Here is a 19,098-nt window from a genome sequence, read left to right on the forward strand (position 1 = left end):
TAGGAGAGGGATGAGGGATGAGATAAGGAAGCGATGATGGAGGGTCGACCATCTTCCAAAGCTTTCCCCTCCCACCACCGCCTCCCGCCTCCCTCTCTCAAGAGCGAAGATGGCGAAGGGGAAAGTGGCCAAACTCCCCATAAAAGCTTTCCCTTCTCCAATACACAAACCAACCCCCACACTCCACCCTCAGAACCCCCTTACCCCACCGCCCAACTCACCTGCGACCGCCGACGTACTCTAACCGCCTTGCACCCAACACCAATGGCTATCAAACAGGTGCGGCTAGATGGGGTGTGGTCAAAACCGATAGGCAACACTCCACCCCCGGCCCCCTAATGCACCTCAACCCTCTTACATCCCCCTCAAGAGATTGGCTCATATTTTTTCCTCGGGGGATGCTTCGCAGCTTCAATAGCTCAGATGATATCGCTGAGGAGAGATTAATGCAAGCCACAGCCTGCAAGCAATAGACCGAGATGCACGTTTAAAGCCTAGGTATCCAAGTATGTGAAATACAAATGATATCGTTGGTTAAGAAATAATTCAAGGCTTTACGGGGTTGAAACCCGGTCTCCATATTGACACTACATGGAGACTGCCACGGAGAGCGTTTATTGTACATTTTTGCACGATCCAATCGAAAAAAACTATTGACAATATTCAATTCTCAATTCAATTCAAGGACACTGGGAAGAGCAATATCAGGGAAAGGAAGGAAATTGCTGGGGAGAGGAGAAGTGAAGGGCTTAAGTTTGCCATTATCAGCCCACAGTCATACTGTAATGATTTAATTTTAATTTTACCCTGTAAAGACAGAACGAATATTCATTTTTATATGGTATTAATTAGTCCACATATATCTCACCTACGCACTTATAATAACAAACGCCAAACTCCTGTTCAACTATTTCAAAAGGCAGAGATTATTGGGGTTGACTAGAAACCCAGAGAATGTATAAGAACGACTCTGCTCTTCTAAGTCTTCCTATTCAGGTAAACTTCTCCGACTTAATTACCATCGTCATAAGAGCTATTGGCAATATTCAGAGATTTATAAGACGAACATCATGGTTTCTTAAAATTTCCCTTGCATAAATATTGATGATAAATAATACTAATTAAAAATTGTAAGCAACCACTGTATTTCAATGAATATTCTAGTATTAAAAAAATAACAATTCTCGTTCCTGCGAGTATTGAATGTTATCGTCAGCAAACAGAAAATTTGCTCACACTACAAGGGTAAAAATATAGGAAATACTCAAGAAAATCAGAGCGTGGGAAAGAAGGAGACGTTGGAGGTCAAAAGGGCGTCAATGGTTGGGGAACGATCTCCAGGAAGTGCTCGCGGAATAGGGCATTACGTTCTCACAACAGTACGACCACAAATTACAACGAGTTGACGTATGATAATGCCCTCTATAAACAACTCTGATAAATACGCAATAAAAACAGTGGCCTTATATAGTGCTCATTCATCAAACGCTTTACGGCCTCTTTTCCTCTTCATAGGACAGGCAAGAGTTCTATGGGAACAGAAGCTCTTTTTCTGCGAAGGCGACTCCAGCACCCATCGAAGACCTGGATATCATTAACCACGTATTTATATATATTGCTATTGTCATCGAATGTTCGAATATTATTGGCTTGGCAAAGTCAAGTACGGTGAGTCAGTCAGTAACCAGAGCGCCAAGAGAACGATGCACGACATGTAGGCGATGTTAGCCCATTTCGAGTGGCTATCTTGGTATCTGTGGCAAAACTTGAGGAGACTATTCATCTGACACATTATCACTTTCTGCGGGGTGTACCTCACAGAGATACCTCTCGGTCTATGTTAACAGCGATAAATGCGTAAAAGGCTATTTCTTACAGTTTTTTGAGAAAATAGTAACCCACGAATTGAATGGTTTCGAGTTACTGGGTTGTCTACCTCATACCTAGAATATATTCCGTGTACATTCTGCAAACCTTCCGCACTTTACTCCAAGTCGGCATCTTAAAATGGACACACCGAGAATACGGGATCGGCTCTATGTGATATGGTATCTATGACCATAGACAAAAGCCTTAAAAATAAAAAAGGGCATACTAGAATCCACAGTGGTCTACGAGAAAACCCCCGTGAAAATTCTACAGCTCACGCATGCTTGAGGGTAGTGATACGAAATGGACTCTCACTTAACGTTACGTCATCCCTCTAAGCTACGATTAATGTAGCCATATATTTTTAGGGATTTATCCTAAATGAGTGCATATGAGCCTTACAGGTGAGTAAGGATTAGCATGCAGTATTAATACATGAAACTAATCAGCATACACGCTTTATTCTCCCAGTGATGAAAAGTTATTTTTTTACTTTTCTAGCACAGTTTATACTGTTTTGGAAAAAGTGTGCTTTTATAATCAATTGAACTCTATTTTTACTTCTTACTTTTAGTAGTAAATTATTAAATCGATTAAACCAGGGCTGTTAAAGAAATTTCTACGCAGAAATTAATGACTAACGTCATTTTTGAGAAATTTTTAAAAACAATTTTTCCATACAGAAATTAAGTTAATTGATTAGAGCAGAGCTGAACAAGATTTCAAACCTGTGATTATAGAATATTTTATTTTCATCAGAAGTAAGCGTGTAAAATGTCAAGCTGATCTCAAGTCTGACAATTGGAAGTGGGTTCGAAATGATTTGCGAGGTTCCATCGATGAGGGACCAAGGGGACTGTATACAGAAGGCCCAATTTCATCCCAATGAAGGCTGATATCTGTTCCCAATTCCGTCGAATTTTAATCGGCTCTCAAACATGTCCGCTGCGCGGTGATGAGTACAATGCGATTCACTTTTTTCCAATATTTTGCTGAACAATGTTTATAATTGCGAGGAATAGCATGGAGCTTTCATTAATTTGATAGGTCACATCATCATGTATATAAATTTTCTCCGTGAAACCCGGATCAATTTTTCCGTCAGCGACGCGTGTGGCGACTCCTGTAAACCCATTTAAATGCGCGGGGTATGACAGCACACTGACTTGAGAATCCTCTTTCTTAATATTCCTGGATGAAACAGACAAAGAGACGAAGTAAGTCAACCTTTCAGAAGACGAGTGTGCCACATGGATGTCCCATAGTGTTTCATTCGTGCCCCTTTTTCCATATGATGGCATAATTTTCAGTAGCTGCACATTATTAAGTCCTCGAAAGCCTCACATAGTAGTTTGTTAGTAATCGTAACATGGAATGCATTAAATGGCGCGCTCACGGAAGTGGGTTGTGACCAAGGAGGCTGTAAATATCTGGAGGGGGCACCACTTGTTTCGAGCGCGGGGCGAAGTGTGGCCGGAATGGGGGTTGTTGGGTAGGACAAGCCACGCCCACTTTGACCAAAACATAGGCAATTCCATGAGGGTCAATGCTTACTATTTGGCGAAATATTTGGTCATAACTCGCTAATGCATTAAAATAACCTATGGAACCCACAATGTGAACCTTTTTTTCTTACCTCATCGGTAGACTTCGTGAAGCTATGACGTGAATATCTTTTCCCAGGGAAAAAATATTATCAATCACCACGGTTACGTTCTACAACCAGGTCAACTTAAAATAAAATTTTACGAGAGTAAACTAGTTATTTACCTGTAATTTTAATGGTATTTAATCTTATAATAGCCAACGAAAATCTAAAAATTACAGTAAAAAAGTATATTTTCAACGAAATCCCCACCAATAAAGCGACTAACAGACACAGAGTTCATAAATTAATAGAAGTATCGCGAATGATGGGAAAAATCTGTTGACAATCACCAGCGAAATACAAGTGATTAGGGTAGCATTTTTCACTTGATGTAGCGCATTTTCAGATCAAAACTTAGCCACCTCAAAATATCAGTCGTGCACTAAGTCCAAAAATTGTCAAACTAAGATGGCGGGACTTTGACCACGCTAAATACTCGGAAATAGCGCCTCCAAATATTTACAACCTCCTTTGCTGTGATTAGGCCACTTGTGTGGCACACGCGCCGTAACATTTTTCTGTCAGCATCACTTATAGCAAATTTTGTACGATGTTTGCCTTCTTCCGCGCGCAAGCAATGTTCGGTAAGTTTATACTACTTATATGTGTACCTCGGCGAGTGGCCTGCTTCCTTGCTTCCTCCACAGGGGAGGGGGCGGGGGTAGAAGTGACCAAACTCAACCCTTCCCCCGGGGTGATTAACAAAGCTGCACTCCTACAGTGTACGAGCGGGGATTCCCAGTGGTACCGTTTATTGAAAAAAACAGTGATTCTTCTTCAGGGTTCATTTTCTCTTAGCTTGGCTGACGCACGGGTATTTTGGGTCTTTTGCTTGGGTGAGAGCAAGGGTCTTAAACCCGCGGCCCCTATGCCGCATGAGGCCCACCAGCTAGGCTCCTAGAGGCTAAATAAAATATTGCATCTACAATAATAAAACCAATTATCGACTCACTCATAAATAAACAATGTCAAAAATCGCATTGATTGATTGAACTTTTTAACCAATAAAGATTGTTTCACTTCGAAATTATATGTTTTTTTTATATTTTATCGATGTGGTGGTAAAGTGACGTAGAGCATTGTGGCCCTCCGGACGATGTGAAATCGAGTTTGGGCCCTTATATTAATAATCGATACCTCCACTGCACACACGCTCAACAATCGCCCACCGAATCAAATCCGCTCATCTAGTACTACTAGGGATACTAGATGAGAGGGTGGGCGATTGTAGAGCGTTTTTGCAGAGGAGGTGTCGTAATGGTTGAAGGCCTCTGGTTCAGAGCGTCCTCTTTGCAAGCTCGCAAAATAGTTAACGGAATTGGAAGTGTTCCGTGTTCATTTTCTATTCAATTTTCAGTGCAAAAAAACGAGTAATAATGACGTGGAAATACTGTCGAGGAAGAGATAAGATAAAATTCCTGTACTCACGTTGCGAGCTGGATCTCCTTATGATGTTCTCTAAGAAGGTGTTCTGCGGCGCGACGAGACCCCTCCTGCCGCCCGGCATCTTCGAGGAGCGGTGAGTGAGCGCTGGTTCATACACTCACACACGACCCTTCAATTAACACACTCTCTCTCACTCACTATCTCTCCCTCTCTCTAATACTCAATCCTTTTCCGTCATATTGTTCAAGTTGATCACAAAGAGAGAGAGAGAGAAAAAGAGAAAAAAAAGATAATTCTTCTTCTCCTTCTTCTTGTTGAAATCTTCCTTTTTTTCTACATCATCTCCCTATTTTTTTAAAATCACTTTCTCATATAGTAGATTTTTTTCTCTCTATATATTTATATGTATGATCTTTCCTCTCAGGAAAGAGATGAAAAAACAAGTGAGTCCTCAATCGCGTCTTTTTTTTAATTGAGAGTCGCGCGAGGGGGGAGGGTGGATACGATGTGGGGGCGGGAGGGGGGAGAGGCCGGATGGAGGAGGTGAGCAGAAGCGGAGTAGTGTTCGACTGTAGTCAAACACACACACACACACACGCACAAGAAAACAGTTGAAGTAGTCGGTGTCGGGAAGTTAGAAAAACTGTGGTGGTGGTGACGGGAATTGGTTGTTTTAAACTTTTTTTTTAAGAGACGGTTTGAAAAACAAGGATTTGTTCAAGGCTGGCGGCCGGATGAAAGAGGTTTTTTTGTTCTATTTTTAGAGGATGAAGGACACGATTGCGGCGAAGAATATGGGTTTATTCTGGCTATATTATTTTGTTATTAAAAAAGAGAGGAGGTGATCAAGATGGTGGTGTGATGATTCTGGTGCTTTCTCAATTGGTAGTGGCTGATTTTGGTGCTCGTGATGACAGTGCTCTCTTAGTGGTTTGTCGTGCAGGGCCGGTTCAATATGATGTAGGAGAAAAAATGGTGAAGAAGAAGTAGAAGTGGATGATGAAGTCTAATGATGGTGATGAGGCAGATGAAGACGCCGCGGTTGATGGTTGGTTGGTGGTGGGTTGTGGTGAAGTCTCCAGTCACCCGATAACTCGGGGTTACTAGAGCAACACCAAGGGGTGGTGTCCTTGAAGAAGGTGGTGACGGTTGGACCGCAGAGATATACAGAGAGGAACCTGGACGAAAGAAAGGGGAAATTCAGGAGATTGGTATTTTCAATCCGGCTGCCCGATTCCTCGAAAGGAAGGATAAAATAAAGGTATTGGTGTTTGGAGTGGTACGTAGGGAGTTTTTGGGATGGAGTAAAAGGGATGATACAAGATTGAGTGAGCGGAGTGTGAGGATTATTAGGATTGGGTGGTGGAGGATGGTGGAGGGGGGTCGGGTGGTGGGTTTAGGAGCAGGGGGGGGGCGCAGGGCTTAGTCACCACTCCACGCCCGCCCCCGCGCCCGCCTCAGCTCCTCTACCCGCCGCCGCTGTCCAACAGCCGCTGATCCTCTCCTGACCCCATCGCGTCGCGACGCTAGGCGCCGGGCCCGCCTCCGCGGTCCGCCTCCATTGTCGACGGCACGGCGCCCGGAGGCGCCCCGGGTGGGCCGGACAAGCGTACCCTGCGAAGGAAAAACAAGAGACAAGGTAAATATTAGTTAAGTAGTACTCTTTCATATAGTCAACTCATTGTCAAGTCATTGTTTCGATTAAAACTTTTCTCGATCTACACTCCAAATATAATCTTAAAATTAACACGGGATCCTACTGGTCAAGATAAATATTCCGGAAAAGGGGCAAAAGTAGGAAATGCTAAAGAAAAACAAGAGACAAGGTAAATATTAGTTAAGTAGTACTCTTTCATATAGTCTACTCATTGTCAAGTCATTGTTTCGATTACAATTATTTTCTCGATCTACACTCCAAACATAATCTTAAAATTAACACGGGATCTTACTGGCAAAGATATATTTCCCGGAAAAGGGGAAAAAGTATGAAAATATTAGTTAAGTAGTACTCTTTCATATAGTCAACTCATTGTCAAGTCATTGATTAGTAATGTTAGGCTTTTTCAATTATTATAGTCTTCATTTACACTACAATTCTATTTCATCCTATCTCAATCTAAACTCAAAATATAATCTTAAAATCAACAGGTCATACCTATATATGTGGGATCCTACCAGCCAAGACATATTTTCCTGAACAGGTTCGAAAGTAATTACATTATTAAAACTAATTTATTCAGAGCAAATTTATAACGAACTGTAATTTAAAAAAACTGTAATCACACCTAAAAAACATAAATGCCACATGGAAATCAACTACCAATATAAACAAGTCATAAAAGCTAATAACAACCTCTAATATCTCCCTTTGTTCACATAGCATCAGAAAAAATACAATAACAACAAATAGCTCTTAAATTCAAATTGGCCGGAGGTACCTTGAATTAATTTTTACATCGTTCCATGAATTATAAAAAATATATTACATCTAACAAATAAATCCTAAAAATAATGACAAACTCCTAACGTCCCCTTTGAGTTTTAGCAAAAAACTACCCAAGTATCCACAATCTTCATCTAAAGTGGATCAAAATAAGATGCTTCATTCTCCTGAGAATAATGGGAGTCTATGTTATCATACTTCTTCGGGGAAAAAATGTTGTCACAGGGCTAAAAACATTTTTCTACGTATAAAACGTGAATTTAATCCGTTGGTTTAAGAATGAATGTACAGTTTATACTTATGCCGTAAATATTTATGTCACCACGTAAATACATCAGATCAGTTTCCACTAATGCCTAGTAACCTATTTTCCAGACTATGCAAATCAAATCCAAACACTACTACTACTACGACATGTGGGAATACCAGGGAATGATAAGGCAGATTCTGCAGCCAAAGATGCACTCAGGTCTCCGGATACAGATTTTCAATTAATGCCAGCGGAAGATTTAGGAAATGCCATGAGGGATATACTTAGACAAAATTGGAAGACGCAATGGCTTGAAATTCAAAATAACAAACTTCGGGAAATTAAGCCCGTAATAACTGCGTGGCAGACCTCTATAAGAAATGTCCGCAGGGAGGAAGTGGTTTTAGCACGCTTAAGAATTGGTCACTGCTTATTAACCCATTCATACCTCTTAGCCGAAGAGAGAATACAGCCCCAATGCTTAAATTGCGATTGTCCACCAACAGTGCGACATATCCTGACGGACTGTGCCAGATATCGGACTGCACGGACGAATCATAAGCTCGGAGATAACCTAGCTGAGGTACTAGGAGACACTCCCGTAAACATTTCCCGACTGATAGCATTCCTACACTCAACTCGACTTTTCAATAAAATATAAATGATGCCTCTTGTAAATTATTGACATGTTAATTTCAGAAGGGGCCTAAACCCCTTTATTAATTCCAGTCAGTGAGTGGTGCAAAATGGCCTTAGCCGCCGACGCACCCTATAAAAGAAACTACTACTACTATGAAAATCAATTTTCAAGGATTTTTTCCTCTACGTGATTCGAGTATTTAAACATCTAAAAAAATATTGGAACACATAAGAGTAGTTATACCACAGCTTCTCTCTCACAACGTCTCAGTAATTCTTAAATATTATCTTACAATAAACAAGTCCAAGTTTATCATACGGGATGTCACTGGCCAAGAAATATATTCCCGAACAAGTAAGGAAGTTACTATATTATTAAAACATATATTCAGACGACATATGGAGTACATGTTTATTGAACGGCAATTAAAAAAAAAGAAAACATGTCATCATTAGGCGTAGGTACACTGTCTCCACATGTTTCTTAACTAGGTGGTAACTTGTAAACGTTGAATTGCATCGCGTGTTAAGAAATAAACGCTGTGAAAATTTACTTTAAAGACTAATCATGGAGCAAAGTTATTTTCTGAGCTCAAAAACACGTTAATGTCATGGAAAAATTGGCCATGAAAATCCATAACAAAACAAGAACTAAAAAAATTAACCCATATTGGTCAAGAAACAGATTCCTAAAGATATTTTTTACCCTAAGATGCCATGGGAGGGAATTACATCCCATCAACATCGGGAAAGGCTAGCACGAAACCGTGGGATGCAGCTCGGGATTCTGGGCCATATGTCATCCGAGAAATGGGATTTCCAACGACACATATCTGGGGATGTAACGATCCCTGGAGTAGCAGAATGATTCAAGTCTTCAAGTGTCTCATGGGTTTTTATTACATGATACTCGTTATTCGAGCAATTCTACGGTATAGCACAAAATTATGTTTAAATTCTCCAACTTATGAATCAAATAAGAATGCCATGTTAAGGTATTTTAAAGCATTAAAATAATTATTAATTAATTAATTATTAAAATAATTTTCGTATGGCAGAAAAAATCGAGATAATATCAATTTGCATCAGCCTTCTAAACACAGGTCAAGAGACCATGAGTCAGGGAATCATGAAGAAGAGGAAAAAAATGAAAAATTATAAAAAAAGATGATCCTTTACGTCTCATAACTTGCCTCTCAAGATTCCCTCCATAATGAATAAAATCTCAAGAAGTAAGATATGAGGGAAATTTACTATGCTACAGCAGTGATGTCATGCCAAAATTGGCAGTGCCGGAGAGCACTTTCCTAAAATATTTTTACAAGTAAACTATTCCTCTTTGTGTCTTTATTACAAGTTACGTCTGCATATTTTTTTAATTAATTTTTTTCGGTTACGAATGTATTTATCAGAAATTTTGAAGCACTAAAATTTGTTAAAAGTGTTGGTTGACTATTATGTCATTCCTTAAGTATCGGAACGGCGTTGCGTCGCATTTGTGCGCCATGACACCACTGTGTTAGAGCTGAAATTACAATGTTTCAGCAAATTTATAAAGTAGAATTGTAACGAGACCAATTTTCAACGAACACGACGTAAGGGTACACTAAATTTCAACCCTTCAGGACACTCCTTCCCCTGATTGACAGAGGCCTAATCTCCACCAAGATGGTAACCAAGGTTTATTAAAAATGAAGTTGATAGAATGAGTTAATGTTAACATAAGAGGCACAACTACAATAGCAGTATCTATACACGGCTTCGGATTATGCGACATTGGCAAATAGGAATAAGAAAGGAAAGCCAATTTAAACTAAGGTGGATACAATGCGTTGTCACAGACGAAATATTTGAAAACAACCCAGCCATCTTCCTCTGTTTCATGAAAAAAGAACCTTTAAACGGATTAACGAAAAACAGGAAGCAATGAGAATATTAATAAAAATACCGTAATGTAATAATAATGTAATATGTACCGTAATGTAATAATAATGTAATATGTACCGTAATGTAATAGAAAAACTTACTATTACCTTATCATGATATCGACTATGAGCACAACTCACTCACAATAAACTCCATACAAAGGAGAAATGTATTTAGTTTATGTTTACAAAGAAATCGCCTATTTTTGTTTGTTTTACTTTTTTGTGACCTTTAATCGCTTCAAGACCACGTAATCGCTTATTGCCAAAATTTCAGCCGGTGCAGTTCCAGTTGTAATCTTCTACAGAACTTTCCGTGGAATTTTGGCCCAGATCTTTGATCCGGATAAACCGTAGAGAGTCGGATCATTGATATCCGGATAAACGAGGTCCCTTGTATTGAAAAGCCAAACATAAGCACATCTCCCAAGACTGAGATGTGTCATATCGTTTCGGAAAGAAAAATGTTTGCACGAATCAAATATAGTAAAACTCGCTTATAACGAATACGCATGTAACGTAATCCCGCCTGTTACGAGGTGAGTTCCCGGTCCCCAGGAATTTCCTATGATAGCCAATGTTAATTTCCCCGCATGCAACTAGTACAGATGATATGAAATCCCCACAATTACGAGCTATTCTTATGTCCCTTGGGAATTTTTTCGGAACTGTTGCTTGAATAAAGACAATTTACGGAAAATAGGTGGAAATACAGTGGTGTCCAAAATCCTTCATTATGGATATAAATAAATCTCGTTTACAACAAAATAGAAATGTCGTCCCCTGAAATTCGTTATAACCGAGTTTTACTGTATACCACATCTATTTTCATTTCAGAGGTCCCTGCATTGAACAGTCATGTTTATTTTCTTTTTAGAGCCCACTCACTTTTTTTCTCAACTCTCATCTTCAAACTCCGGGCGTGAATTTTTAAAATTCCTCTCCCACATAAATCGCCTTGCTTCAAACTGTCTCAGTAACATGCATCACAAGTTCTCCAGCTCTTTCACCACTCCAGCGAACCACAAAATTGCACAGCCTTACATTTATAGCGTACCATAAATCTAATCTCCCCCCCCCCCCCCTCGACGCACTCAACTTTGGATAGTTTTATGTTATGGAGGTATCTCACGAGAGTTCGTAAATAGGGAGTAAATCAGCCACTTCAGCCGGCGTATCCTATGAGTCTAGCGGGCGTGAGTGTATAGTAAGTGGTTGGATCCAATGGCAGATGTGCCGAGGAGCGCGATGGAGTGGGAATCAGAGTTATCGCCTGAGATACAATTACCAACGTCCTCAGGCTGCGATACTTTACAAGGCTGTAAATCATCGTCACAGAAACTTAGAGCCATCATAGTAGCCTCTAGCTGATACATGAAACCATACACTGAAAATTCGTAAGCAATCTTTTTCTGATCGACTTAACATCGACTCTCTCTTCTCTTGCCTTCCATCCACGGTTTCAGATTATGGGGCATTGAAAATAGAAATAACAAAGTAAAGCCAATTTAAAATTAAGTGGATGAAATGCACAACCACAGATGAAATTTTGAAACGCACACAAGCCATCCACCTTCGTTTTATGTAAAATAGAAGGTTATTTATCCGGATTATCTGGGACCTGACATATTTCGGATGCACCGGAACCAAAGGAATGTAAATAAAAACTGTAATTACTGTTCTGTAATAGAAAAAAATTCCATTTATTTTCATGATATCGGCCGTAAGAACGACTCACAACACAACAAATTACATACAAAGAAAAAACTTACTTAGTTTTTGTTTACAAAGGAATCGCCTATCTTCCTATGTTATAATTTTGTTTGCTGTTTAACCGCTGCACGATCGCGTATTCGGTTGATTACCAACAGTACAGCCGAATGAATGTCAAATGTAACCTTATACAACAACATTTATACACCAACATCTACTTTTTCTCTTCGCCTTCCAATAATATTTTCTAAATAATGAAATTGAACATCTTAAACAAAAATAATTCTCATGCCTGGAACGCTTACCTCAGTACACGAAACGAAATAGGAATGAAACAAATGAAAAACGTAATATTTTTTTCAATATCAAATCCTCTCTTCTAGGTCATTTTATTTACCATCGTTCTCGGTCATTTCGTTACATGCGCATCATCAGTAATCTCAGCTTTCCGAATAAGACACCGTATAATATCTCAGGCCACCAGATATATCACAGAATGCTTGACGTCAATTTCTGGACAGTTCCCGAAGGAATAATTTTCTAAGGAATTCGTACAGCAAATTATAATAATATGCGCCCTACATACTTCGTACAACAGATTGAATATTCAGCAGTAGTTAGGGACCAAGTACAGCGCCGAATTGACTCCTTGAGATACACTGCAGGAAACACGTGCAAAAAAAATTTAAAACAAAACTTCTCACCCATAGAGCCCAAAATTTTTCATTCAGCAAATGACTCAACTTCTGTGCTCCGTATAGCCCACGATTCCTGTAACTCCTCACACACTTACTCAGTGATTCAACCCGAAAAGGTTTATTTTGATTGGTGAAGGTAGAACTCATCCCATACCAAACCACAAGTGTGAAGTACAGGGTGTTTCAATAAAAATATACGAATTTCCAATGCATATATTTATTAAACTTTAAGATTCGAAACTTTGGACACACATTTACGAACCTCTCAACATTACAGATGTTCATTATGTCCTCCATCAGCGACATGAACATGCTGCTGAGACAGTTTGAAGCAAGGCGATATATATGAGAGAGGAATTTAAAACTTCATGAGAATTCTTCTTTAACTTAAAGAATTCACGCCTGAAGTTTAAATGTGAGAGTTAAGAAACAAATGAGTGGGCTCTAAAAAGAAAATAAACATGACTGTTCAATTCAGGGACCACTGAAATGAAATTAGATGTGGTTTACAGTAAAACTTGCTTATAACCAATTTCAGTTCAACAGTTCAGTTCTTTCAGGGGACCACCGTTTCATAAACAGTATGTCCTCCTTCAGCGAAACGGACAATATCACATCGATAATCAAATTCCTCCCACACTCGGGCAAGCACACTCCTTCGTATCTGATGCTATGGCAGTACGGATCTGGTTCCTCACCTATTCCATGTTTTCTGGGAGTGGTGGCACATAAATGTTGTCTTTAACAAAACCTGCAATGAATTGGATGTGTTCATGTATTTATCGATACACAAATCCAATTAATTGCAAAAAAAAGCTCCTGATGAAGATTTAAAAATACACCAAAACGTTGGCACAAAATTTGCATAATATTTTATTTTATTTTATTTTATTCTCAAACCACCGGATACAGCTCTTATTGGCCATTTTACACCGGGGTATTCAACAAATGTAACAAGTAAACGTACACAAACGGCCATGCCCTGGAACGGGGAAACCTACCCAGGCGGGACTCGAACCCGCGACCTCTTGTTTGGCAGGCGAGAACGTTACCCGCCGCCACCGAGGCCGGCAATATATATTCAAAAAATATTCTCAAAGACCAACACCCCGAGACACTAATCAACGTTAAAAATTTACGACAACAGTAAGAAAAAAAATCAATTTTTATATTTTGTATCACTCGTCAATGAATTACGTGCAATAAGAAGATCAAATTATATAATTTAAAAAATAAAATTTTCCTCTTTTCTTTTCGGAGGAACCTAATTAACAGATGTGAAAAAAAAATTTCTCATTGCCCTTGCTAATGATTTATGAGTGTGCATTTGGAAGGGAACCCTTAACAACTAGATAAGCCTAACTCGTAATTTCCATGAATGAAGTCGCGTAAACACCCTAGTTTAGGCGTGCAAACACACAGACGTTACTTCCTCCACCGCGACACTTCACAGCAAGACTCCTACGACTGTACTTGAACTCTTGAGACTCGAATTAACTCCTTGATTAACACTTTCTCCTCCAGACGAGTGTCATCCAAACAATCCACCTCGCGGCACTCTCTGAACGCGGCTGCGGAGCAAGGAGACATCTCCTTTACTTTTTTCATCACATTTTCCCCCATCGCATCGTCTAATGAAACCTTCCCAACTCGCCATTTCTTTAAGACTGGAAACCCTTCTTTTCACACACGGGGTAAAAGTGAAGGGGAGCAAGAGGGAACCGAAGTTTGAGACGGACAGATTGTTCAGGGCGAGAGAAAAGAAAGGATGGAAAAATGGTGGAAAGGGTTACTGGAGAGGGTGGAGGGAAAAGGTATTGTTGGCTGCGAGGATACGGGTAGGGTGTTGAGGTGAGAAGACGGTGCGTGGGTAGTAAGGGAAAAAGGTAAGGGGTTCAGGGAGAGGGGTCACATCAGGGATGTAGTCGTGAGACCCTGCACCCTGAGCGGCCTTTTGGGGAAAAGAGAGGGAAGAAGAAAGGGGTTCCACAGGGTCCCATGCCAGGGAATAAATCGCGTTGCTCAATTACTCCGCGTTCCCTCGACCTGCCTCTAGTGCAACGCTCACCGTTCTGTAGAGTAAAAAGGTGAAAAGAACGTGCCGAAAAGGAAAGGGAGCACATAAGAAATGCTGCGATGCTCTTTTTCAGTGAAACAGCGTCTCAAGTTCAAGTATACCGGTTTTTTATAATTAATGGCCGTGTTTTAACGCTTTCTAATACGTTAGTTAGAAGATTTTCGAAGCTTCTTTTTTTATCTTGTATCTAAGTTCCTTTCGGCAAAAGGCTGTCCTGAAAATACTTTTCGCTCAACGTTTTGCTTTTCTTACTGGAAGCTTTACCAAGAGAATGAGGCCAACGCTCTCGTCTCTATCTCATATAAAAATAATAATGCATGTTTTCTAATGTTTATTACAATAAACTTACAGCTATATAAAAATCTCATATCAAATGAAAGTTCAACTCAAAATTTTTTTACATAAAAGCCTAAAAGTGCTCAATTTGAGCATTATTTTTCACACGGCACACCTGAAGACGGTATACGAGTTCTTCCTAAATGTTGATTAGTGTCGAGTAATCGCTACACAGCTGTTTCTTCAATCCTTTCTTTTATCGGAAAGGTCAGCTGGTAGTGGTGGCACGGACTTTATTATCACCTGGGGGACCAAAACAAAAAAAAATACGGAACGCTAATTGCACAGTAACTATAGTTTCCGTCTTTGCAAACTGTAAAACACAAAAATCTTTCCGTGCACTTGTCGCCCCCTTTGCTACGAGGATTTTCTAACGGATGGTGGCGGAAACATTGGGTACCAGTGCCCATTGTTCACAACAAACCAAATTTTTTGAGTTGCTCTTTCAAAAGATGTGTCATTTATAGCTATAACCTAAGTACAATAAGTATTATAAGACGTTAAAACCTCGCAATTTATTTTGAAACACCCGGTATACGGCAGGCCCGTTTCCCGCTGGAAACTTCCTGTCGGGCAGTATCTTAGGTTTTTCCACCAAAGAGAACAACGGAGCGCATTTTTTTATAACCAAAAATTTGAAATTTTTCTTCCGTGTTCAGTATCTTTTCTCACGAGTAGAACTTATTCGAAGGTTTAATGATAGGTTACTTGATGATCGACTACTCATGAAAATCGATGACAGTGGCAATGATGACTCACACAGGGAAATAAACTTAACTTTCTGTTTGGCACACGTATGAAACAGTATAGTCCATAAGCATCTTTCTACTAAAATTTTAATATTCAGATATGTTTTTTCAGCCCTCTTCAATGTGTCACAAAGCGTTATTGGACGAGTTGTCACTACGTGAGGGTGGCATTATAACAATAATTATGGGCCTCATCTTCAATAATTGATTAAACTAAGCGTTAGGTAAGACGAAAAGCAACCGTTCAATTAATAAGATGTATAATGAATTAATTGACGAAAATTTTACGACAATACATATAAACCTACCTACTTTACATCTGTGAAACTTAGGTATACTGATACAAAAAATAAAAATGACCTAAATTGCGGCAATTAACTAGGTTCTGCAATCCACCGCATGTATTTTATCGCAGGCCATCAATTTTATCAACAGCCAACCAAAAAACGCGCGAAAAAAAAATTCAGGACAAACGAAAATCGAGAGCATTCCAAAAGTAAAAATTATTGACCTGGATGATTTCCGATGACAAAAATTAATATCACCACATCATGGTCCGATTCATCGTCTAATATCATCGAAATTGGAGCGCAAGGATACACTTCATCCAGACATGAAGTCGATGGCAGAGACCATCCATCGCAAAATTCTTGTGCTTTACAACCCGCAGTCGAGAAATATACTCATCGTGCCATTTCCGTAATTCTCTTTTTTCCTTTTCCCATTCCTCCTCCTCTTCGTCGCCGCATTTCATCCCGTGAGTCGCGAGTGAGTAATTGCTACTCGAGGAGGACTGCATCATTATCACCTGATTCCGTCCCCTCCCGCACATTTCTTTTTCGTTTCTCATTTTTTTTTCACACGGCCCGAGTCCCCTTGCCTCTTTCCCCCCTCTCTTTCTCGACGCGGGACATAAGTATTTTTCCGCCAGATTGCCCTTCCTGGCGACGGAGAGGGGGACCCGAAAAATAATGACGAGAGCGACGATAATGCAGGAGGAGAAGAGGAGAAGGGGATTTAAAAAAAAAGAGCTGCGACTGCCCGTAATCGCGAAGGATGACGGCGGCGCGGCGAATCACGAAGGATAAGCGTGGCGCTTTTTTTTCCCGTGACCCGGAAAAAAGAATTGAGCGAGGTTTTCACGTTTTACAGGAATTGGGAATAAGTGCCGCGATCTTTTCGAGTGCATCACCCACGCTTGGCATGGTGATGGGGAGAATAGGCGGGTCCTCTCCCAAGGTGGAACGCGGCGCGACGCATTTCAAATGGTAAGCCAAAAACTTCGGGCTTATCAACCTCGAATTCCAACAGCTATAGGACATTCTCAGTAGCTGCTCTGCACGACTCTAATTTTTCCTTTGCTTATCCTCGTTTAATGAACCTTCGTCTACGTTTTCATAGTAATAAATATTTTGATATTTTGAACATAATAAATTAAAGCGAAATATGAAGTGAAAATTCTGAAACAAAACTTTAAATCACAGAAATGGGGGCTCAGCTGTCAAGGAAATTTTCAAAATTTTCAGATTGGTAGTTTGAAAAAAATATAATCATCTTCCTTTTTTTTTTAAATCTAATATTAAGCTTAAACAAAACTTGGGTGCATATTTACATGGAATAATTAGTTTTCGGAAGGGTATTTTTTTACATTTCAAATAGAATTAAATATTTTGATTGAATCATGAGATAATTAAATGCAATATTTTGTCAAGAATCGCAAGTGATATATGGGCTAGGAAGCTATTGACTGACTATTCAAATTTTTCTCTGGACGTCCTAAGGATGTATTATATGTACCTTTACTTGAATTCTACCATGTGAGAAATTAAAAAAAAATCCGTACCCAGGAATGCAACTTCTCTGCCTGAATGTACATGGTGTACGTGTTTAATAACCTTAATTTATCTTGTTTACTTGTTGCTACTGCGTTACTGGGCTATCTATTACGTTATGCACGCCATATTTTTCTTCTTCAACTAAATTTATGTAAACGCCCAACAAGTTTCGATACCCTAGTTACATTGCTAATAGTAATGAGCAAAGGTGAGTCGAAATTGATATGAAAATTGCATGATTCTCGAAAGAATGAAAAGGTTCATTCTTCCAATACGACTATTTTTTTTCACTATGTAGGTATTGCATGAATAAATTCAAGATATCCATAACGGTATTTCTTCTTCACCAAACGGAAAACATTGAAATAGAACGTAAAATAAAAAACACACCTACTTATTCATAAATTTATCGGCCCGGTTTCAATTTTTAACCATCACTATCAGAGGACACTGACTGATAGATATATGAGTCACAAAAATTGAAGTGAGACCAGTGGAATAGTAGTAAGAGTTTTTGCAATTTTATTTCTTAAAATTATTAAAAAGAACATTCATGAATCCTCACGCTTTACTTAGAAAACTCTCCATCGCGACAACATGCTCTATAAATGCTATCAATTTATTTCTGTTGATTAATATGTTCACAGCCATTCACCAATTTAACATGACGAAAGTTATAGAGACTCCTTTACCACTAACATATTATCTAACAGAGATAGCTACGAATTTCAGGGAAACGCGAATGGCATTTAATGTGGTCAAACTCGAGGGTTATTCATATTCTTTTCCGGTGGCACAAGCTTTAATAAGATACACGCATGTTAACCGGTTGTAGACGTGGATTCCAATAATGACGCACGAAAATTTATCAAAATTCAGATGAAATATTCTGCTAAACCTACATTTCCAATACTCACTCGTGAAATTATGTTAAAGAGAATTACTGTGACATTTTTGAAATGTATCGCGTCAAAACCAGCATTTCAAATTACTGCTTTGATTCATTGATATAATAATGAAGCAGCAAACATAACTAAACTATCTTGATTTAAGTTCATAAATGCATTTTTACGTGTATTACTCATTAAAGCTTGTGCCATCGGAAAATAACATGAATGACCCTCGAGTTTCACCGCATGTAATGTCATCAGCGTTATTCTGAAATTTCTCTGCTAATTTCTCTGCTTTCACTGTTAATTAATATGCTCAAAGTTATTCACCAACTTAACATGACGAAAGTTATAGACACTCCTTTGCCACTATCATAATAACTAACAGAGATAGACATGAATTTCAGAGTAACGGGAATGGCATTGTATGCGGTCAAACTCGTGGGTTATTCGTATTCTTTTCCGATGGCTCAACCTTTTAATAAGTTATACACATGCTGAACGGTTGTAGAAGTGGATTACAATAATAACGCACGTCCATTCGTCAAAATTTAGAAACTAACTGATTAAATTGTTACCACCACTTCATGTGTTACGCTATATTATATCCATTTGCAGAAAAAAAATCATGACAATAGCA

The 19,098-nt window shown here is 39.2% G+C and overlaps 1 protein-coding gene and 1 long non-coding RNA gene across 11 annotated transcripts in view; both read right to left on the bottom strand.

The window, feature by feature from the left end:
- Positions 1 to 5,233, bottom strand: part of LOC124154267 (potassium voltage-gated channel protein eag-like) — a 599,395-nt gene extending 594,162 nt beyond the window's left edge. For all 10 annotated transcript variants that reach the window (XM_046527883.1, XM_046527890.1, XM_046527891.1 and 7 more), the window contains exon 1: positions 4,946 to 5,233. In XM_046527883.1, the coding sequence (XP_046383839.1) occupies positions 4,946 to 5,024 (79 nt within the window). In that variant the 5' untranslated portion in view covers positions 5,025 to 5,233. The remainder of the gene's footprint in view (positions 1 to 4,945) is intronic.
- A 6-nt stretch (positions 5,234 to 5,239) lies between these two features.
- Positions 5,240 to 19,098, bottom strand: part of LOC124154269 — a 52,840-nt gene continuing 38,981 nt past the window's right edge. Inside the window, exon 3 of the long non-coding RNA XR_006863876.1 lies at positions 5,240 to 6,517. This is a non-coding gene — a long non-coding RNA (uncharacterized LOC124154269). The remainder of the gene's footprint in view (positions 6,518 to 19,098) is intronic.

This window comes from Ischnura elegans, chromosome 2, assembly GCF_921293095.1.
Source record: "Ischnura elegans chromosome 2, ioIscEleg1.1, whole genome shotgun sequence".
Lineage (NCBI taxonomy): Eukaryota > Metazoa > Arthropoda > Insecta > Odonata > Coenagrionidae > Ischnura > Ischnura elegans.